The sequence below is a fragment of the Triturus cristatus genome, chromosome 1_2 (genome assembly GCF_964204655.1).
Source record: "Triturus cristatus chromosome 1_2, aTriCri1.1, whole genome shotgun sequence".
NCBI lineage: Eukaryota > Metazoa > Chordata > Amphibia > Caudata > Salamandridae > Triturus > Triturus cristatus.
The window spans coordinates 735,109,275-735,132,754 of NC_140580.1; the positions used below are offsets into that span (position 1 = coordinate 735,109,275).

Below are 23,480 nucleotides of genomic sequence, written 5' to 3' on the forward strand. Positions count from 1 at the left end.
GGCTCTAGCCCAAACCATGGTCTTATCGCTGCATAACTCAAGGGTACACATCCTGTCGAGCTAAGGATATAACACTGTTTCCACCCAGCATAAAGTCAAACATGTAGGCAAGACTCTGGGTGGACGCCCAGACCCACGAGCTATGTTAGCGGCCTGCAGTTTTAAGGCGCTATAAACAGGTGCTTGTTACCACAACCCACATGTGTTTATTTAGTCTTTCCTGCGAGGATGAGAACAGCATTGTGTGGCAAAGATACTTCTGTGTACTTTCTAAAAAACATATAGCTTTTAAACACAATAAACTGTATTTGCATCTATTTATCGCGTTTCACGCGCGACAGCCCAGCTTGTATATAGTAAAGACAATCACTGCACCTACTTGGGTACTTTCTTACAGACAGTCCAACAGTCAGGGATGCTTCGTGAAGGATGCGCTGCACCCAGGATTCCACCCGCTCTGGGTAACCGTGACTCCTGGAACCACTAACGCAGTAGCGTCTTAGCCGGCCGCAAAGTGCTTAAGCGCCTCGTCAACGGTCTTAAGCACTATGCAACTCACTACATGTGTACTGGTGCCATAGCTAACCACAACGAGCACCCGTGACAAAGGGGTGGAGGGTGAGCAGATTAACTCCCTATCGTGCAGCAGGTGGTAAAGCAGAGGTTGAGAAACCATTTAAACCTGCATTGGCAAATACAGCAGGGTTTTTCATTAAAGGCTATAAGGCAACTTTTTAGTTTTGATAATTATTGGTGGCAAAAATAGCCAAAATTAAACACCAGCATAATGATTTATGGAAATGCAAGCATCACCAATCAAGTGCCCGCAACGGTCGTGATGTGGCAGCCATTTTGGCCTGATCGTACTTAGATATATGCACATGCATAACACAGTGCCCATTTTTCCTTTTTATTTAATTTACTAATCCAGCTTAATCGTCGTTCCCCCCCCAAAAAAAACATGTGTGCAAAAGCGCATTTAAAAGATGGAGCGGCCCAGTAGCAAATTGGGGCCAACGGGCCATTCTAAGGAGTAAAAAAATAATTACATGAAAAAAACGAAATGAGATGAGATAAGAGGGTCAGATGAGAAACGGAGGAGACCGGATGGAAGGTCAATTGAACATTGCAGATAGGGAGCACCCATGGGGGGCTTAAAAAAAGCTGAGCAGGACAGGTAAGGGTGGGGGTAGGAATTAATGAACTTGGTGCAATACAGAGAACACGGGAAGGGATGCGAAGGGGACGCAGCAAACAAAAGTGAAGCTGAGGGCTGAAAGCAAAAGAAAACAAACGCGCGCGCCTCGCGCTAAAAGAAAAAAAATGTTTCACGAGGAGAGGAGGAGGCAGCAGGGGGAGGGGAGAGAGGAGGGGGCCTGCGCCTGTTTCCCTTGCGGGAGCGAGCAGGAACCATCTGTTAATTACAAACAGATGGTTTGAAAGCTCGCTCCCGCAAGGGAATCGCCAAATGTGCACGCTTTGCCATTGAAAGCAATGCAATGCGTGCACGTTTTTTGGGCCAAAAACTGCATCGATTCCTAAAGGTTTCCTCCGAAGCAGCGAATGCGCGCTGTGTAGGCGAGACCTAAAAAGATATCACCCAGTGAGCAAGATCACAAGGACACTACACTGGTTTCGGAGTATTCATTTTAAAACACTCTGTTTTATGAACAGAGTTTATTACAACACTGAAAAATCTGGCTCTCATATTACTTTAATCGAAGCTGCCTTCTAGAAGAGCAGGAGTAAACACTCAAATTCTGCTCATTATTCCGAGGCTTAAGCATTCAAGGGTTGGGAGCTAGGCTCTATCCTCTCTCAGTCCACGTCTTTGGAACAATCATTCCCTTGAAATCAAATGGATACCCTCTCATTCGTTTAGAAAATTTTCAAAACTCAACTTTACTGCTAGTACTATTTATTGATTATTCTACTTCGTTCCTGTATGTCAATCTTTCCGGTCACCAAGTTACAGAAAACTGTGGTTATTTCCTTACCCATGATGTAGTGCAAATTTCTACTTGACACATTTGTTACATTAGCCACCTTCTAAACATACAGATCGAAACATAAAACAACACCCGACATACAAAAGCTATACAAAAATGTTCTATTCCATATGCTTGATTGGGAAATGTGACCATGGCAAATAGGGGCAGAAGTGATAGCGAGTGGAGTCAGGGAACCACACTTGACAGCCCTAAGAATGAAATATAAAATGGCCCCATGCAAATGAGCTTTTCATCTTCAGTTCTTTTTGAAGAGAACTTCCCAGAGATCCCAAGTGTAATGCAGTGCCGGTTTAGATATTACTATGCTTCGCCTTCACACAAAAAAAACCACTTCAACTAATTTTTATACTACTTGTACCCGTCAGTATCTGTAATACAAAATCGGTTTTCGATTATCTATGGAGTCTGTGTACACTCCGAATATGAGTTTGTTCCCCTCCCTGTGTCAACAGATTAAACAGTTTACATGTAGGGTAAGTGTAGAGAAGGGCTTGAAACAATGATTAATATTACAAACATCAAACACTGATCACATCAAACAACAAAGTTTTACATTATTTCTGATTTAATCACACCTAGTAAGTGTTTCGCCGCCTAGTAGGTGGCGAGCTTGCGACTTTTCAAGGATGTGAAAGTGCATTATTACAAACAATTTTATAGGTAGTTACTTCACTGGTCCCAGTTTTATTTTAAATGTCCTAATTCATACCTTGTAAAGCTTCGAGAAACTACGTGGTTCATCACTTTACATCAAATGAAAGCACACGTGAACATAGCTATATTTAAGTCTCAAAACTTTAATGAATAAAAGAAAAAAGTTATGCTGGGTTGTTGAAAGAGGAGAGCTAAAATAGATCAGTCTGAGTATGATACCCTGTCTTGTGACTAATGTATTCTGGCTGTGATAAAGCTAAAGCGTTAGTAATCAATGTACTAAGAAATAGAATGAAATCTTGAGCTGTTTGCAAGAGTTGCATTTTGGCATTACTTGGTGTGTGTGCCATGAATCAATGTCCGTAGTTTAGTGTACGGTCTGGGTGAGAACAGTCTAATGTGGTCGCCATGTTAGCTCTGGCATGCTATTTGTGCTCAGAGTTTCATAAGAGCTGGTGAGCCATCTGAAATTGTCTCAATGAGCAAAGTCAAAGAATAAAGTTTGTGAAATTAATCATTGCTTCACAGCTTATGCTCTACCCTTACCCTACATATTTCCAACGACTAATTTGGCAGATGTTAAGGAACAAAACTACCCATGCCTTCGTTAAAACAATAGTGAGTAATGGAGCTGATCGTGTGTTGGACATGGCCCTTTTTGCAGGGTCATCCCTGAACTTTTTGCCTTCCTCCTGTATTTTTTCAGACCTGTTGGTGGTTTTATGACTCTGGGCACTTACCCACTGCTGATCAGTGCTCGAGTGCATATGCTCTCTATTGTAAATTGTTGTAATGGATTAGTGACTCCATGATAGGCTTATTTGATTTACTTGTCAGACCCTAATACAGTGCACAATGTGTGCCCAGGGCCTGTAAATCAAATACTGCTGGTGAACTTGCAGCACTGGTTGTGCCATCCACAACAGCAGTTTGTAAAATGTGTCTCAGGCCTGCCATTGCAGAGCCTGTGTGCAGGCTGGTACGTCCATGTTGACTTGGTTAGTGCACCCACTTACCAGTCCCTAAACCTTCCCTTTTCAACATGTTAGTCACCCCTAAGGTAGGCCCAAGGTACCCCCACAGGCAGGGTGCATTGTATGTGAAAGGTAGGCCATGCCCTGGTGTATGAGGCATGTCCTGATAGTGAATTATAGCCAATTTCGTTTTTCACTATTGCAAGGCTACCTGTTCCCATAGGACAAGAATGGACAGTTGAACATGGTAGAAAAACGAATTTAGTATGCCTCAACTCAGAATGATAAAATACATCTTTTAGTGAAGTTGGTTTTAACATTCTGTGTTTGAAAATACCACGTTTAGAAAGTAGGCATTTTCTTGCCTAACCATCCAGCCTGCCTCTGCTAGGTTGTGTATTGCATGTCTGGTTTGTGAGTGACTGGGGCTGGGGTGGCTCCAGGAGACAGGGTGAGTCTGCGCTCAGCTCAATAGACCTATCTGCATTGGGAGTGGTGGGTGGAGTAGTGCCTGGGCCTGAATAGGGCTGTGCCTGCCTTCCACAATGCTGGCTACACCCCCTGAGGTGCATCTGATGTCCCTGGCCCACACTGACAAAGGAAGAAGACCCACATTTTTAACATCGTGTTTATTCAGTACCAAAATTGCAGGGGTAACAGCCATTCCATTCATAGGCTTACAATGTAGAAAGTCAGATGAATATGTTGGAGATCACTTACCAATCCCACCAAGAATGTGGAAAATAAGATAGCAATGTGATTGTGGAGAGGTGCTTTGGTCCCCAGGAATTACAAATTCTTTTCTATACAGTTTGAAATATCTTTCACAAACTCCCAGAATAGAAATGATAAAAAAGGGGGAAACTGCACACAGGAGGTATTTGTAAACCTATATCAGCACCCCCAATACAGTCATTCATGTAGAAACAATACAAGAATATACCCCACCTTAACTGAGCAATCCAGAAGGCTGACACCGATGTTAACGAGTCCCGAAAATCCTGCATCAGGAAAAGCTCTGCCTTCCACATAGAATACATTTTTTTCGTGAGCAGTGTGCGAAACCTGATACTGAAGTTTTTCCTCCCCTAGTACATGTCTGATCAAGGCTCCAGTGTTGGATTCTGGAATCAGAAAGAAATCAATACATAAAGAGTGCTTGTGGCAACAACTCTATCTCAACACGTCCATATATTGTACTCTAAGTACCATGAGGCTTCTGTGGTAAGAAAGTATTTTTTTTAAATTGGTGTTAGAGGAGCTCCCCTACATAATTTTTAGAAAGGTAACCAATACACTTTGTTATTGATGTTTTAAATTAAAACTGTCAAACTGTTGTCAACAGGAAGTCGGAGTCAAGCCAGTCAGTTAATGCATCACACCCACTTTGATCAGAGAAAACACTATTTGTGTAACCTAGGATTTATTCTATACAAAATAATTCTGCACAATTGGGGTGCTCTGTCACCATGTTAATGTAAGGAAATTAAGATCTTTTGGGAAGGTATCCAATACAATTTAATGCATTGTTTACTATCAATTTTACAAAACCAAAAATTTCACTAGATAGCAGCACCGGGCCTTCTCATATACTGGTATTAAAACATTTTATCAGTGTAGCAAAATTTGCGTGAAGCTCATTTTACAAACAAAATCCCTAGCCTTGTTCACTGAGCAAATGTCGTACGCTAAATACAAAATACAAATGGTCTAAGAAGCCCATGCCAGGGCTTTGTGATCTTTATAGCAAGTAAAACAATATGCTCAAGCAATTATTTTCCTTGTTCACATGACCTCTGATCAAGCTTCCTGTCCTGGAGAAGATTAAGATAAGCTTCGGTATAGTGCAAAACTCATCTCTTGGCCATGTGAAATGTAGGAGCTTTATTCCGAAGGATGTTTTGAAAATATTGTGTTCTCACTTACCTGATTTAAATCTTGGCCATATAGGTACTCGGTTGCAACAGTGATGGAGTAAATATACCACCAAAACTCTGGCGGACCTTAGGTTTAATCACGGTGAAGACTACTCTGTTCTCCACTGTGATTAAACCTCTGATGACCTATGGAGTAAGGGTCATCAGAGGAAGATCTTCAATCCCACCCAACTAATTCATTTGAGAAAAAAGTTGAGGTCAATTTTCACTGCAAAGAAAACACTGGTGGTAAGGGGCAGAGAAAACTCTTAAATGCTCCCCTCACCATGAGAGAGGACTCCGATGGTGAGAGGAGAATTTTCTTTTTTACATTACAAAACGAAAATCCCCTTTCTGATTTTCTTTTAGAAAAAAAAAAAAAACAGTTTGATGCAGAGCTCTATCATTTTGACAGAGACGTACGTCAAATTGTAAAGAGAATTTAGAGGCACCGCCATTCTTTAGAAATGGCCATCAGCTTGCCGGTCATTCTAAATCTGGTATGTGGCGCCTCTGTCAGGACGATGGAGTAATTTACTGATGAAGAAACAGCCCTAAATAAATGAGGCGCTAAGTGAGGTAAAGGATACATTCTCCTTCATTTATATTCAATAATTTGTCTATTCTTTTAATAGAAGGTTTAAGCAGGAACACTCTGAATTCTGTACAAGTTTAATCATAAGTTTGATTCTGAGGTTCTGGCCTCCCTGCTGTATTGATCCCATCGCACTGAACCTAATATAAGCATGCATGAATCCTTTGTGCACGAGGGATTAACAGAAGGGTAATGAACTATGTGCATCCATAACCTTTACATACAATGAAGTTACGAAAAATTCAAGACTTATAGCTTGGATACACTTCCAGTTACTCACTCCAAGACATTTTTTTCCAAATTCTTCTTCCTTTTTATGTAGTGCCAGCTGCCGTACTTGAGAATCCAGATGTTGTGTACAAAATAGCAGCCAAAGGAAGTTCTCAGCACAGGGGCTGGCCAGACCAGCAGACTGAAATGCTGATCCAGGAATAGACAAAACTACATGAATGAGCATTACAGTAGTCATCAACCCCTCCCATAGTTGTTGGTTTGTATGTGCTTTAAATCTTTAGTACTGGTGAAGGGCTTGTAGCCTAAAGTCTCATAAAATAACTAAGTCTGCTCAGAAAAAGATCAAAATCTACTTATCAGAATGCATGAGAAGAAGGTCTCTTTTCCCGGTCCTAATAGACTTTCTCTTTTTTGCTGAATAGAAGTTAGCTCTGGTAGACATAGATAATACAACTATGTTGTTTTCTAATGAAAATTTGAAATAAGCCGTTCATCACCACAAGGTGTCCCTGGACAATCTTACTAGACCCAAGTCTAAACCCTTGCACCTTGCATAATCAAGGGATATGGGACATGTTTCCTTTAATGAGGTCTCTTCAGATCTACATCTCAAGTTCCTACATGGATTAATTGTCCTTATTGTGATCCCCATCCTATAGAAACACTGGCATACTGTAGCATTCATTCTGAATGTCCCAAATTAGGGTGTCCCAGATGTGGGCAGATAAGTAATCCTTCTTCAAGAGCCGACATTTCTGTTCTAGAGACTAGGCAATATTATCCCTTCCAAACTCGCACTTTGTTTAAATAATTTAAACAGTGGGTCACCAAAATACACTTTCAAAATTGAAGTTATTAAAGCAGTAAGAACAGATTCTTCTTAAAAATCAAACATGTCAGGCGGTGCTCCATCATTGCCCCCCTCCTGGGCCTGAGCGGACTCCACCGGCGTCGTGGGCCTCCGTCTGCTGCACGATCTACTGGGGCTGTGGTTTCCCACGAGAGGATATCGCCGGTGCTACGGGCTGCCACCCGCTGGGCGGCCTGCTGAGAGCGGTGCTCCCCACCGCCACCCCCTGGGGCCCAAACAAACATCCCTGTGAGTGGAGAGCCTATGGAGTCTACGTGGGAGAGGCCTGCACCCTTCCCGATTGCCCCTGCTGAACCCGAGGCCTGAGCCGCTGCTATGGGCACCACTAGCGGTCGGTGGGAGCTCCGCGGTGGGCGGCAAGCTCCTGCGCCTTGGACTGGAGGTAAGGAGTGGGGGTGCTGAAGCATCTGGGTTTGGGTTGAGGATTCGGCCATCAGTCGGGCATCAGGAGGGTGTGTGGGCCCTGGTTAGCACAGCTCCCTTTCCCTCCACCCCGTCTCCTCCCCCTCTCCCCCACACCCGACGTGCCTCCTGCGGTTGAGGTGAACTGACCCTGCTGGGCCTCTCCTCTCTGGGCCTGGGGTGTGGACGAGACTGCTCTGCGGCCATTTTGGGCTAAGGTGGCCCTCTGGAGTGCGTCCCCAAACCAGACGTGGGATCTGGCGGCTTCCTGGGGGCATTGACCATAGTTCCGTGTGGTGGGGCTTATGTAGCCTCCTTTTGCTCTCCTTTGACCTGTCCTAGGTCACTGACCATTACTGCGCTCCTGGGGCCACCTGCTCGCGTCAATCCTGGACCCGCTACTACCACGGACCCCTGCAGACATTGTGTGTAGCAGCCCGGCGGAACATTCTGTGGCCCTGGCAGTGGGGGGGGCTTCTGTTTGGCCCTGGATCGTGGTCCTGCTCCTTCCCTCCTCGACTCCGGCCGCACATTTCGGGCGACGGCAGTTTGACCCGTGCCGAGTCCTTACATTAACTGCTTGTCCTTGCTGACCCATTGCTCGCCTACATTAGTTTATCAACTTCCCACTGTGGGGTCTGCTTGTGGGGACGTGAGGAATCCTCGACTCCCAAGAGCCGGCATGGGCAGAACGGACAGATCGGCGAAGACCCCTGCCACCCAGACGAAGATGGATCGCTTTTCCACCTTGGAAGCGGGGGCTGCTGGGGGCGTGGCTGAACAGGAGGCCCCTCCGTCCGCGGACTTGGCTGCCATCCTCCTGGCCATCCACGCATCCCACACCTCGGTGGATGGCAAAATCGCAGAAGTGCGAATCGACATGACTCATTCGGCAGGACCTCCGTAACGCCACTGGCCGGATTACAGAGACTGAAACCCGCATCTTCACTGTCGAAGATGACTTTCAACAACTTAAGGGGCAGGTGGCCCGTCTTCAGTTGCACACTCAGGAGTTGCACCGTCGGGCAGAGGATGCCGAAAACAGATCTCGACCAATAACCTCCGCCTGGTGGGCTTTCCGGAAGGGGTGGAGCGGGGCTGCGCGGCGGATTTCCTGGAGAAGTGGTTGCGGTCATGGGTCTCGGAGGGCTCTCTCTCCCCATGGTTTGCGATTGAGCGGGCCTACCGGTCTTTGGCCCCAAGACCGGTGCCCGGTGCGCCCCCCCCACCCATTCATCATGCGGATTCTCAATTTCAAAGACCGCGACATTGTCCTGGCTGAAGCCCGCAAACAACAGCGGCGCAACGAAAATTGTGCAATCATGATCTTCCCAGACTACACCCGCAAGGTCCAGGGCCAGCGCCGCTCCTTTGGGGAGGTCAAGCAAAAGCTGAGGGCACACAACATTCAATACCGGCTCCTCTTCCCGGCTCGCCTGCACGTGGTGTTCGCGAACAAGACACTGTTCTTTGATGACCTGACGGTGGCCTGGACCTGGGCGACGGAGGAGCGCCCTCTGCGGGCCGGTGATCGGGCGCTGGGCTTGGGGGGGGCAGAGGGCAGTCTCGACCTTCCCGCACCCTTCACTCCTCAACCTCAGCGTAATCGCTCCCGCAGGCGCCATGGGCAGAGAAGGACCTGCTCGGTCTCCCCACCAGGTCACTCACAGCAACCAGTGTCGCTCTCTGGGGGACCCTCAACTGGGAGGCGCTCCAGCTCCTCCAGCTTCCTGGATGGCGGGGGTGCTTCGCCCGGGCCCTCGGCGATCGACCTTCCAGAATCGGACCTCTCCTGTAGCCCGATGCCCCAGAACAACCCTGCTTGAACTGGTCTCTGCCTGCCGGGCCTAGCTCCGCGCCCGGAAATGGTGCTCTAACCCAGAACATTTCTTACCTTCCTGATGGACTCGTATACACACATCCGGACACGAGGAGGGGTCCTCCACGCTTTCCCATTCCCAAACGTTTTAGTTTGGTTGTTTACTCACTGGTTTATTGTTAGGGTGACAGATGCTTCAGTTCCTGAAGTGTAGGGTGGGGGGTGGGAGAGAGGTTGGAGGAGTGGGACCGTTGTCCCGTGTTTGTTGTATTTTTGTTTTTTTCCCTTCATTTTTTAGATTCGCTACACCAGCTTTCATATGGCACCCTGATTTGCTCCCCGTAAGCCACGCAGATCTCCCTTTGGATGCTCCGATGGCCCTGTTTTTGTGTTTTTTTTTTTTTAGTTCTACCACACCAGCATTCACGAAGCCACCATGACGTACACCCGATAGGACAGACAGACTGGGCCTCCCCTTTCAGACTTGTAGTCCAACTGCCAACCCCAGCACCATTGATAAACGCCCCCCTGCGCATCATGTCCTGGAACGTTAATGGCCTCCTGGACCGTTTTAAATGCATGGCTGTCCTCAGATACATGCAGCGCTTAGGGGCGGACATCCTACTCTTACAAGAAACCCACCTGCTAGGCAATCGCTGCCCCTTCTTAACATGGTACGGCTATGACAGAGTGTGGCACTCGGGATTTACAAGGGGTTCCTGAGGGGTGGCGATCCTGGTGAGACACTCCCTTCCTCTGGTGACTGTCCAAACGACTCTTGATGCCCAGGGCACTTTCGTGGCCCTCAGTGGCACACTAAACGGCAACCCGCTTAACCTGGTGTCCCTTTATTCTCCCCCTTCAATGCTGACGACGATCCTAGCTAAGTCTGTTGACCTCCTGGCATCTCTACCCCCTGGTCCCACATTCCTTGGGGGTGAATTTAACGCGGTCTCATCACCCGACCTTGACACGACAGGCCCTCCATCCCCTGGTAGAATTGCACAGGCCAAGCAGCTGAGGTCTTGGTCCGCATCACTGGGTTTATGCGATGCCTGGCGATTATGGCACCCTCACTCTAAAAAATTCACACACACCTCAGTGGCACACCACACACAGGCACGCATTGACGCCATCTTCGTTCCTTTGACGGACTGTCTTTTGATTCAGGACGTCTCGCTTCTCCCAAGAGGTGTCTCTGACCACTCGCCAGTGATGATCCGCACAAGCCCCACCCCCACCTCTGCCTGGCAAACTTGGAGGTTCAATGCCTGGTTTCTTCAAGACAAGGGTTTCAGGAAGGTGGTGAAGCAGGAGCTAACACAGTACTTTCTCTCTAACGAGGGCTCCGTGTCCTTCCCAGGCACCCTATGGGAGGCGGGCAAGGCCACGATTAGGGGGGGTCGACAAGGGTCAACTCAAGCTCCAGCGACAAGCCCAATAGAACAGATTACCTCGCGGGAGGCGCAGGCCCTGCGCCTCGAACATGCCTTGTCGGATTCCCAGATGCTTCCGACACAAGACTTCTGACCGGGCTCCGGTCGGAGATCAAGCAGCTGTCGCTGGATGCGGCCAAACTCCTTTGGCGCTCTTCCGTGGTCAGGGTGTATGGATGGGGCAACAAGAGTGGCTCGCTCCTTCACCGCCTGGCTACGTACCCAAGGGCGAACCGTATAATCCCAGAAATAGTGGCACCAGACGGGTGACTGTGCTGTGCCCCAATGGAAATGGCGCAAGCCTTTGCCGCCTACTACCGCAAGCTATACGAGGCCCGAGCCCCAACCCTGTCTCTTACGGACCTAATGGACGTGGAGGGTGGCCGCCTTCCATATGTAGATGCCGCCGCTCAAGCCAATCTGTACGCCCCATTTCCAGTGAGGAAATTGGAGACGCAATCGCTCTTGTGTCATCTGGCAAGACACCTGGCCCAGATGGCCTTCCTCAAGAATACTATGCCCAATACCGGGATGTTCTCATCCCCCACCTGGATGCACTGTTTCACGAAGCTGTGGAGAAGGGCTCCTACCCTCAGAAAACGGACATAGCCACCATTGTGGTAACTCCAAAATCCCTGCCCCCCTCACCACAGTGCGCTGATTACCTCCCCATTTTCCTCGTCAACACTCTGGTCAAACTGTTCGCCACCCTCCTTGCCCATCACCTCAAACCCCAACTGTCTACGTTGGTCCACCACGACCTATGTGGGTTTATGCCCTCTTGCGGCACCCGACACTGTCTTCGCAGACTGCACTCCGCCTTGGCCCATCGCCACCTCCTCACCCCATACCTAGCGCTTCTCCTGGTAGACTTTGAGAAGGCCTTCGACTCGGTGGACTGGGGCTTCCTTCACGATGGTCGACATGATGGGACTTGGTCCCCGCTTTTGGGCCATGGTCAAGGTTCTGTACACCCTCCAGAGGGCTTGTGTTCTAGTAAACGGAGTCCTGTCGGAGCCCTTCTCGGTCTGTAGAGGGACGAGGCAGGGCTGTCCCCTTTCTCCCCTGCTTTTTGCCTTAGTGATGGAGCCCTTGGCGTCCTTGATGCGGTCTTGTGGTCGGATTGGCTGGTGCATTCCTTTTGTAAAATGAATAAAAATGTGTTTATCAAAAAAAATCAAACATGTCGTCTTAATGATCAAAATACATCACTTTCTTTTACTTGTCCTGGTGGTACAGTCTCACGTGGTTTCGTTTCCTACATTTCATGCTGCTACAGCTAACAAAACAAAATAATATATGTACAAGAAATGCAGTAGCTAAAATAGCCTCACGAAACCGAGCACAACAGAAAAGTGGATTATTTTTTAAGTGCCTGTGATGAATGGGGTTCTAAGCCATGTACTCCTTCTGGATTTTTTGCTTTTGGACCAACCAAGTTTTGGACTCTCTGCAGTGAATCTCATTAACTGAACCTTACTTACTATAAGCACTGGTATAATGGTTTTGAGTGTTAACCACCTATGCGGATGAAGTCCACTGCTGCTCAGCTGGGGATAGAGGCTCTGGGCTGGTTACATTTGATGCACCCATTTGCAGGCTGAGCGTGTTGGACTACCAACTCAGCCTACTGGTTGCACACAAGTAACCTGCCACAGGTGAGGCCTCCAATGGATTGTTTATAGCCTGGGCAAGCCTTATTTAATTATCTCTATTGTCCCCATTTCTGTTTGATTTCAGTATGTGCCTGTTGGACCTAGCGTGCTCTAGATAGCTTGGCTCAAGCAGGAAGGCTTTCCCTCCCGGCTCGCTTGTTGCACTTGCATCACACCCATCTTCCACTTCAGCGCTGCACCACCCAAAAAGGACACTACACCGATTAAATAAAACTGGTAGATATTTCCTTTTTAATTGCGCTCAATCAATTCTAACCATCACATGACAGGTGCACATTTTTCATAGTATTTCAGCCAGCAATACACTTCCTGGTTTTACTTCAGTACAGTTTCCCCACCATAAACTCTATCAGGAGGATCAATCCAGCCTCTAGGCCCTGGAACACCCTAATTAGTTTCCCACTCGTAGTGCTCCCCACCATGGACTTCTGGACCTTAGGCGGTGGTATACGACCATCCTTCTACCATTGGGCGCTATTCTGCCACTAGTCGGTAGCTTGGAAACAGACTATTGCCGTTGGACATGTACAGGAATTCTCTATGTGCTGGCGAGCTTACTATTACAGATATACCCTACACTTAACCTCTCCTTGGTACTAGCAAGGTTGCTTTACAGTTAATCCTTACTCATGAACTCCTCTCGGTCCTGGCGATTTGGCTTAACAGTTAAACATTACTTGTGAACTCTTCTCCGTACCGGCAATTTGATTAAACAGTTAAACAGTACTTGTCAATTCTTCTCTGCACTGGCAATGTTGCTTAAAGAGTTAGACATTACTTGTGAACTCTTCTCCGTACCGGCAATTTGGTTAAACAATTAAGCGTTACTCGTGAACTCTTCTCTGTACCGGCAATTTGATTAAACAGTTAAACAGTACTTGTCAATTGGAGCTGCCAGGCCTTTACCTTACTTGGTAACCCCCCACCCCTCCTTTCCTTCCCTCAATCCCAGCTTACGGTTCAAGTTTGGGGTCCTCCTCCACCGGGGAGGACCGGCGATGCTGGTAGGGTGATTCCCACTTCACGCGGGACAGACGAGGAACGTGGGCTGGGCAAGGGTAGTCCCAAACGGGGGCCGAGCACGGGGCGCACCCACCAGCCACCTCCCCCAAGGATTCCCCTGAGGCGAGGACTTTTCACGGGGGGGGCTCCTCACACCAGCGGTGTCACTCCGGACGCAGAGTCATCTCCGGACCCCACACGGCTCCACAAACAAGGCGCTGCCTCGGCTCCACTCCACTGCTCCCTTGATCTACGCCCGCGGCCGCCTGAGGCAACGTGGCTGGCGGGGAGGAGGGGGGCGTGGCTTACTCCTTCTTTCGCCAACTAAGAGGCGGTGCTTCTGGATCGGCACTCGTCAGGTGATGCGGGGCAGGCGCTTCACAGCCTTACGCGACCTCTACTTCCTGATTGTACTTCGCCTCAGGCGTGTCCTGACGCTCTCCTCAGACCTCTCAATCGCAGAGGGGAGTGCTCCCAGCAGGGACTGCTACTAGGGGTCTAAAATTAAGGGGGCCACTTCCCTCCCGGGCAGTCTATTTAGCCAATCAATTGCTCTTTGCAGACTCTCAGTCACCCTCCCAACAGGCAGGTCTGGGGGACAAGCGCCAAGCCTTGTCTGATCTAGAATCCTGGGCACAATAAGGGTGAGAGAGATAGGGCACAGGACGGGGCTCTCCCCAGAGGTGCTGACCAACCCGGAGGCTCTTGAGGTAAGATGTTCTCCAAAGTCAGTGGTGGGAGTCAGGGACCGGTCAAGAGGTCGAGGGTGGAATCAGCTAATGAGGGAAGCCACGCAGACCCAAAGTCCTGTCAGGTCCCTCTCTAACGCAGTAACCTCTCCACTCAGGTGCCTTACTCCTGACTTCCTCACAACTCAATTGATTCCTCAAATGGCCGCCCCACCCTCACCTCTATTTATCACCTGGGGCCTGACTGGCCAGAGTGGCCCAGAAGGTTCCGGAACCTCCCATGGCAGTCTATGGCCCAGGTGCTGAGGTGACAGTTGGAGCCACCATTTTATGAGACAAGCCTCCCCCTTCCTGTCCTAATTGAAGCACCTTGCGCCTCTCCCTTAGTTAATAAGGATGAGGCGCCCAGAGCCTCCACATCAACACCAAAAGTAGTTAGTGAACAGAAAAAATGAGAAGGGGAAGGGAAAAAAAAAATAATGTGAGAAGGGAACTGCCACAGGGCGGACAGGTCTAACACGCGTCCCCCCCAGCCGAAAGTGGGGGGAGCTACCCAACCCCTTGGGAGTCCTCTTCACTAAGGTGGAAATACCTGGATAGACCGTCAGCATTGGCGTGGTCCACTCCTGGGCGATGTTCCACCCTAAAGTCCATTCCCTGTAGGGAGATGGACCGCCTCAATAACTTGGGATTCTCGCCCCTCATTTGCATCAGCCACCTGAGGGGCCGGTGGTCTGTCTGAACCAGGAAGTGCGAGCCAAACAGGTATGGCCGCAGCTTCTTCAGCGCCCACACCACCGCAAAGGCCTCCCTCTCAATTGCACTCCACCTCTGTTCCCGGGGGAGTAGTCTCCTAGACAGGAAAACCACCGGTTGGTCCAGACCCTCGTCATTAAGTTGCGACAGCACTGCCCCGATGCCATGCTCCGACGCATCCGTTTGGACGATGAACTCCCTGGAGAAGTCGGGGGCCCTGAGAACAGGTGCTGCACACATCGCCTTTTTCAAGGTGTCAAAGGCTTGTTGACACCCCTCGGTCCAGATTACCCGTCGAGGGTGCTTTTTAGAAGTGAGCTCAGTCAAGGGAGCCACGATAGTGCCGTATCCCTTGACAAAGCGTCGGTAGTAGCCAGTGAGGCCCAGGAAGGCTCGGACCTCCGTCTGAGTCTTGGGGGGTTCCCAGGCCATGATGGTTTCAATCTTGGCCTGGAGGGGTTGCACCTTGCCCCGACCCACCAAGTGACCGAGGTACACTACCGACCCCTGCCCGATCTGGCACTTACTGGCCTTGATCGTCAGACCCGCCTGCTGCAAAGCCTGAAGGACAGCCTGAAGGTGACACAAATGGTCCTCCCAGCTGCGGCTGAAGACAGCGATGTCATCCAGGTAAGCAACCAAAAAGGCCTCCATCCCGGAGAGGACCTGGTTCACCAGCCGCTGGAAAGTGGCAGGGGCGTTCTTGAGCCCAAAGGGCATTACACAGAACTGGTAGTGACCCTCAGGTGTGGAGAAGGCTGACCTTTCCTTTGCTCCATCTGTCAGGGAGATCTGCCAGTACCCGGATGTAAGGTCAAAGGTACTGAGATATTGGGCAGCTCCCAACCGGTCAATGAGCTCATCCGCCCTCGGGATAGGATGAGCATCTGTCTTGGTCACAGAGTTCAGTCCCCTGTAATCCACACAGAACCGGAGTTCTGGGGTAGTGCCCGGCGGGGCAGCTTTGGGTACCAGTACCACCGGACTGGACCAGGGACTACTTGAAGGCTCAATCACTCCCAGCTCTAGCATCTTGGTGACTTCTCCATGGATGCTGGCCTTCACCTTATCCGGCAGTCGGTAGGACTTGGACTTCACAGGTGGGCTGTCCCCTGTGTCCACATCATGGGTACACAGATGAGTCCTTCCCGGGATAAGCGAGAACAAGGAAGCAAACTGCTCTAAAACTTGGCGGCAGTCTCTCCGCTGTTCGGGAGTTAGGGTTGGTGAGAGGATCACTCCCTCCACCGACCCATCCTTCTCTTGGGACGCAAAGAGATCAGGAAGAGGTTCACTTTCATCTTCCTCTGACCCATCAGTCACCATCATTAAAGTGACCTCGGGTCTCTCTTGGTGAGGCTTGAGGCGGTTGACATGGAGCACCCGATGGGGCTGCCTGGGGGTCTTAAGATCCACCACATAGGTGACCTTGCCCTTCTTCTCAACCACCTCAAAGGGGCCTGACCAGCGATCCTGGAGGGCGCTAAGCTCTCCAGGTTCCATCACCCACACCTTCTGGCCAGGCTCCAGCTCCACCGGGTGAGCATTTCGGTCATACCATTCCTTCATGACCGTCTGGCTGGCTTCTAGGTTTTCAGAAGCTTGCTTCCACAACCTAGCCATTTGGCTACAAAAGGCCAGCATGTAGCTCACCACATCCGGGGGAAGTTTTCTGGGAGTCTTTTCCCATCCATCCTTCACCAGGCTGAGAGGTCCGCGCACAGGGTGTCCGTACAACAGCTCGAAGGGGCTGAGGCCCACTCCCTTCTGTGGTACCTCCCTGTAAGAAAACAGCAAACAAGGTAGGAGGACGTCCCATTTCCTCCTCAGGCTCTCGGGCAGACTCCTGATCATGCCCTTTAAGGTTTTGTTAAACCTTTCCACCAGACCATTGGTCTGGGGGTGATAAGGGGTGGAGAACCGGTAAGTGACTCCACACTCTTTCCACATAGCCCGCATATATGCCGACATGAAGTTGGTACCTCTGTCCGACACAACTTCCTTGGGGAATCCCATCCGGGTGAAAATTCCCATAAGAGCCCGTGCCACTGCAGGTGCAGTAATGGTCCTCAGAGGGATAGCCTCTGGGTACCGGGTGGCATGATCCACCAGAACCAGGATAAACCTGTGACCGGCAGACGTTGGTGGATCCAATGGCCCTACAATGTCGATGCCCACCCTTTCAAAGGGGGTGCCAACGACCGGCAGTGGTTCCAGGGGAGCCTTCAGCTTCACCCCTGTTTTCCCACTAGCTTGGCAGGTTATACACGTCCTACAAAAAGTATTGGACGTAATCCTCATCTGAGGGCAGTAGAAATGAGGGACAAGTCGAGCAAAGGTCTTGTCTTGTCCCAAGTATCCTGCCAAGGGTATTTCGTGAGCCAATCCCAAAAGGAAGGCTCGGTAACGCTGGGGAACTACCAAGGCCCGGGATGATCCATGCACCGGAGCCTTGGGTTCGCTATAAAGGAGACCATCTTCCCAGTATATGTGGAAGTTCCCCGAACCGTTACCCGCTGCCTGGGCTTCGGCCTGCCGCCGTAAACCCTCAAGGGTAGGGCACTCCTTTTGGGCCCGACAGAACTCCTCCCTAGTAGGTCCTCCCTCCACCTGCCAGTCTGCAGGGGTAGGTAAGCCCTCCAGGGAAGTCACATCCCCCTCCGTAGACTCCGGGACCACTTCATTCGCCCCATCCACCCCCGGAGGTTCAGATGCCGGGGCAGGCTTCCCCTGACCCCGTTTACCCTTTCCGGCAGCTGGTTGGGCCTTTGTACCAGGCTTCAACCTCTGTGAACTCCCTCTTCGGGCAGTCACGGACCGTGTGTTGGCACACGTCCACTCAGGTGTCCCCAACATTCCCATGTGGGCCCTGAACTCGACCTCCTTCCACACCGAGTGTTGAAGGTCATTTCCCCAACAGGCAGTCGACCGGCATGGCAGGGCTTATCGCAACTCGTAGAGGACCCGCAACCCCTCCCCACTCAAAGAGAATCTGGGCCACCGGATAGTGACCCTCTCGGTTGTCAGCCATCACAACCGGGTGGACTACATTGGGAACCACCTGCTCTGGGGACACCAGCTGACTCCTTACCATAGTCATGCTGGCTCCTGTGTCCCTCAGAGCCTCCACCCTCTGGGCATTGATGGTGACCCATTGCCTGTACTTAGTAGTATTGGAGGGCACCTGGGTCTTAGGAACCATCTCACAATCCCCTAGGGACACTAAGGTTAGCCCTGCCCAGTCACCGTCCTTGTCTAGGGGCAATTCCTCCCCAAGCACTACACTCGCCACCCCAGGGGGCTTTCCTCCAATGGGAGGGTGTGGTCTCTTGGGACACTTGGCATCCCCCTTATAGTGCCCAATCTCGCCACACTCATAACAACGGACAACCCTAGGCTGCTGACCACGGTCAGGATAAGGGGGTTTGTGGGGGCAAACCTTAGGAGGGAATCCTACTCCCTTTCCTTGCATACTCTTTTGGGGGCCTTTAGAGAACTCCTTCTTTTTGTCTCCCCCCTCTTTCTTCTGGGGGGCGCCCTGTCCAGCCCCTTGGAAATTCCCTCCAGTCCCTTTTGACGATACCCGGGTACTTGCCCAGATATCCGCCTCCTCTGCAAGCTTCCTAGGATTAGTTAGCTTGCTGTCCACCAGGTGTTGACGCAGCTCCGGAAAACTTTTCTCGAGGAGGTGCTCCTTTAAAATCAGATTATACAATCCCTCGTAGTTCTTTACCTCACTGCCCTGTACCCAGCCCTCCAAAGCCTTCTTGGCGTAGTCCAGGAAGTCTACCCAATTCTGGGTGGCCAACTTTTGACTGCCCCGAAACCTCTGCCTGAATTTCTCAGGGGTCAACCCAAACTTCCCAACTAGGGCGACCTTCATGATGGGGTAATTGGTCTGATCTTGCTGTTCCAAAGCTAACAGGGCATCCCTCCCCAACGGAGGCATATACCTGTATAGACCAGCCCCCCACTGAGCTTCGGGGACCCCATGGGCTCTTAAGGAGACCTCATAGGCAGCCAGCCATTTAACAATGTCATCCCCGACACCATAGCTGGCGACTTCATCTTTTGGCAGGTAGGGTCTGGGCTCCCTGGGGATCTCTCTAGGTACGCTGCCACCAACGGGACTGCTGGGGGTTCCAAACTGTAGGGCTTTGAGTTCCATCTCCTTTAAGTGCAGCTCATGGAGGAACCTCCTCTCCTCCCTCTCCTTCTCCAACCGGGCCAGTTCCATTTTGAACTGCCTCTCCTCCCTCCTGTCAACTAAGTCAGCTGATGACAGGCTTCCCCCCGAAGCGCTACTACCCGCTCTTGAAGGGGCACTAGGTCCTGCATCCATGTGTCCACTCCCAGGGGGGAAAAATAATTCTGGTTCTTCTGTGGTGTCCAGTCCTGGTCCCTCCTCCCGTTTCCCGCTAGGGTGGGCCATAACCCAGGCTCTCAAGCTAGTTTGGAGTTCTATTTTCTTGGCCCCCTGCTTGAAAAACACCTCCCTCTCCTGGCAGAATTTTTAGTTGAGTCACCGTATGTTCTTCCAGCCTACCCAACTCAAACTCCATCCTACCAGGTGGGACCCAACCCTGCAGAACAGAAGTTTACAACAGGAGAACTTTCCTTTAAGAGGAAGTACACCACAGGACAGGACAATTTTGAAAACAAAATTCCAATTAGGGAGGCAACCTGGAGAAAACTCCAGTAAAAACAATCAGGTGTAGGTTGTGGCGTGCGCCAAACTGCTAATGAGTGGATGCAAGCACAGATTCAGGATCCCACCGCTGAACACCAACTTGTTGGACCTAGCGTCCTCTAGATAGCTTGCTTCCTTCCTTCACGATGGTCGACATGATGGGACTTGGTCCCCGCTTTTGGGCCATGGTCAAGGTTCTGTACACCCTCCAGAGGGCTTGTGTTCTAGTAAACGGAGTCCTGTCGGAGCCCTTCTCGGTCTGTAGAGGGACGAGGCAGGGCTGTCCCCTTTCTCCCCTGCTTTTTGCCTTAGTGATGGAGCCCTTGGCGTCCTTGATGCGGTCTTGTGGTCGGATTGGCTGGTGCATTCCTTTTGTAAAATGAATAAAAATGTGTTTATCAAAAAAAATCAAACATGTCGTCTTAATGATCAAAATACATCACTTTCTTTTACTTGTCCTGGTGGTACAGTCTCACGTGGTTTCGTTTCCTACATTTCATGCTGCTACAGCTAACAAAACAAAATAATATATGTACAAGAAATGCAGTAGCTAAAATAGCCTCACGAAACCGAGCACAACAGAAAAGTGGATTATTTTTTAAGTGCCTGTGATGAATGGGGTTCTAAGCCATGTACTCCTTCTGGATTTTTTGCTTTTGGACCAACCAAGTTTTGGACTCTCTGCAGTGAATCTCATTAACTGAACCTTACTTACTATAAGCACTGGTATAATGGTTTTGAGTGTTAACCACCTATGCGGATGAAGTCCACTGCTGCTCAGCTGGGGATAGAGGCTCTGGGCTGGTTACATTTGATGCACCCATTTGCAGGCTGAGCGTGTTGGACTACCAACTCAGCCTACTATTTGCACACAAGTAACCTGCCACAGGTGAGGCCTCCAATGGATTGTTTATAGCCTGGGCAAGCCTTATTTAATTATCTCTATTGTCCCCATTTCTGTTTGATTTCAGTATGTGCCTGTTGGACCTAGCGCGCTCTAGATAGCTTGGCTCAAGCAGGAAGGCTTTCCCTCCCGGCTCGCTTGTTGCACTTGCATCACACCCATCTTCCACTTCAGCGCTGCACCACCCAAAAAGGACACTACACCGATTAAATAAAACTGGTAGATATTTCCTTTTTAATTGCGCTCAATCAATTCTAACCATCACATGACAGGTGCACATTTTTCATAGTATTTCAGCCAGCAATACACTTCCTGGTTTTACTTCAGTACAGTTTCCCCACCATAAACTCTATCAGGAGGATCAATCCAGCCTCTAGGCCCTGGAACACCCTAATTAGTTTCCCACTCGTAGTGCTCCCCACCATGGACTTCTGGACCTTAGGCGGTGGTATACGACCACCCTTCTACGATTGGGCGCTATTCTGCCACTAGTCAGTAGCTTGGAAACAGACTATTGCCGTTGGACATGTACAGGAATTCTCAATGTGCTGGCGAGCTTACTATTACAGATATACCCTACACTTAACCTCTCCTTGGTACTAGCAAGGTTGCTTTACAGTTAATCCTTACTCATGAACTCCTCTCGGTCCTGGCGATTTGGCTTAACAGTTAAACATTACTTGTGAACTCTTCTCCGTACTGGCAATTTGATTAAACAGTTAAACAGTACTTGTCAATTCTTCTCTGCACTGGCAATTTGATTAAACAGTTAAACAGTACTTGTCAATTCTTCTCTGCACTGGCAATGTTGCTTAAAGAGTTAGACATTACTTGTGAACTCTTCTCCGTACCGGCAATTTGGTTAAACAATTAAGCGTTACTCGTGAACTCTTCTCTGTACCGGCAATTTGATTAAACAGTTAAACAGTACTTGTCAATTGGAGCTGCCAGGCCTTTACCTTACTTGGTAACCCCCCACCCCTCCTTTCCTTCCCTCAATCCCAGCTTACGGTTCAAGTTTGGGGTCCTCCTCCACCGGTGAGGACCGGCGATGCTGGTAGGGTGATTCCCGCTTCACGCGGGACAGACGAGGAACGTGGGCTGGGCAAGGGTAGTCGCAAGCGGGGGCCGAGCACGGGGCGCACCCACCAGCCACCTCCCCCAAGGATTCCCCTGAGGCGAGGACTTTTCACGGGGGGGGCTCCTCACACCAGCGGTGTCACTCCGGAAGCAGAGTCGTCTCCGGCCCCACACGGCTCCACAGACAAGGCGCTGCCTTGGCTCCACTCCGCTGCTCCCTTGATCTACGCCCGCGGCCGCCTGAGGCAACGCGGCTGGCGGGGAGGAGGGGGGCGCGGCTTACTCCTTCTTTCACCAACTAAGAGGCGGTGCTTCAGGATCGGCACTCGTCAGGTGACGCGGGGCAGGCGCTTCACAGCCTTACGCGACCTCTACTTCCTGATTGTACTTCGCCTCAGGCGTGTCCTGACGCTCTCCTCAGACCTCTCAATCGCAGAGGGGAGTGCTCCCAGCAGGGACTGCTACTAGGGGGGCTAAAATTAAGGGGGCCACTTCCCTCCCGGGCAGTCTATTTAGCCAATCAATTGCTCTTTGCAGACTCTCAGTCACCCTCCCAACAGGCAGGTCTGGGGGACAAGCGCCAAGCCTTGTCCGATCTAGAATCCTGGGCACAATAAGGGTGAGAGAGATAGGGCACAGGACGGGGCTCTCCCCAGAGGTGCCGACCAACCCGGAGGCTCTTGAGGTAAGATGTTCTCCAAAGTCAGTGGTGGGAGTCAGGGACCGGTCAAGAGGTCGAGGGTGGAATCAGCTAATGAGGGAAGCCATGCAGACCCAAAGTCCTGTCAGGTCCCTCTCTAACGCAGCCACCTCTCCACTTAGGTGCCTTACTCCTGGCTTCCTCACAGCTCAATTGATTCCTAAAATGGCCGCCCCACCCTCACCTCTATTTATCACCTGGGGCCGGACTGGCCAGAGTGGCCCAGAAGGTTCCGGAAACCTCCCATGGCAGTCTATGGCCCAGGTGCTGAGGTGACAATTGGAGCCACCATTTTATGAGACAAGCCTCCCTCTTCCTGTCCTAATTGAAGCACCTTGCGCCTCTCCCTTAGTTAATAAGGATGAGGCGCCCAGAGCCTCTACATCAACACCAAAAGTAGTTAGTGAACAGAAAAAATGAGAAGGGGAAGGGAAAAAAAATAATAATATGAGAAGGGAACTGCCACAGGGCGGACAGGTCTAACAGTGCCTTACAGCTTCAATGTATGTAGTGACTTATTGTATTCACATTGTATGCAAAAGATGCACAAACATAACTTTTCATTGGCTGGACCTAGAGAGAAGTTTAACTTGTGCTTTAAGGCATAACAAAGACCACAAATGCAAATATAATATAATTTGGCCAATATCTGCACTCCTTTATGTGTTTTGAGTTTGCTCATATTTTTCTGAGTCAGTCCATAGTTAGATCTTGGCTTTGAACTATCCTGCTGGACCGAGTTAATTACTGTACTGGTAAGCAGGTAGATGAAATCCTTACATCACCAAAGAAGCCCACCTGGAGCTAAATTAAGCCTGATCCTGGAACAGGAAGTAGGAGAAGTCGCATCTGCATAGGGTAATTGTAGGAAAGTAGGATCTGCTTTTATAGCTATCCCCACTTTTTGTCTGGTGCTAAGCTGTTTTTGATTAGTCTGACTGTGATCCTGCTGATCAGGACCCCCAGTCTCTCTACTTTCTCCCTTAAATTGTTATGTTCAGTACTTAGGTACATCCCAGATTGGACACTGGAGTACTCTTATCAGTCCCTAGTATATGGTAATAAGGTAC

At 50.0% G+C, this 23,480-nt stretch overlaps 1 protein-coding gene across 1 annotated transcript in view; it reads right to left on the bottom strand.

The window, feature by feature from the left end:
• Nucleotides 1-23,480, bottom strand: part of LOC146867920 (protein-arginine deiminase type-3-like) — a 406,190-nt gene that overhangs the window by 208,121 nt on the left and 174,589 nt on the right. The window contains exon 7 of the mRNA XM_085608648.1: nt 4,589-4,764. Within this exon, the coding sequence (XP_085464774.1) occupies nt 4,589-4,764 (176 nt within the window). The remainder of the gene's footprint in view (nt 1-4,588; nt 4,765-23,480) is intronic.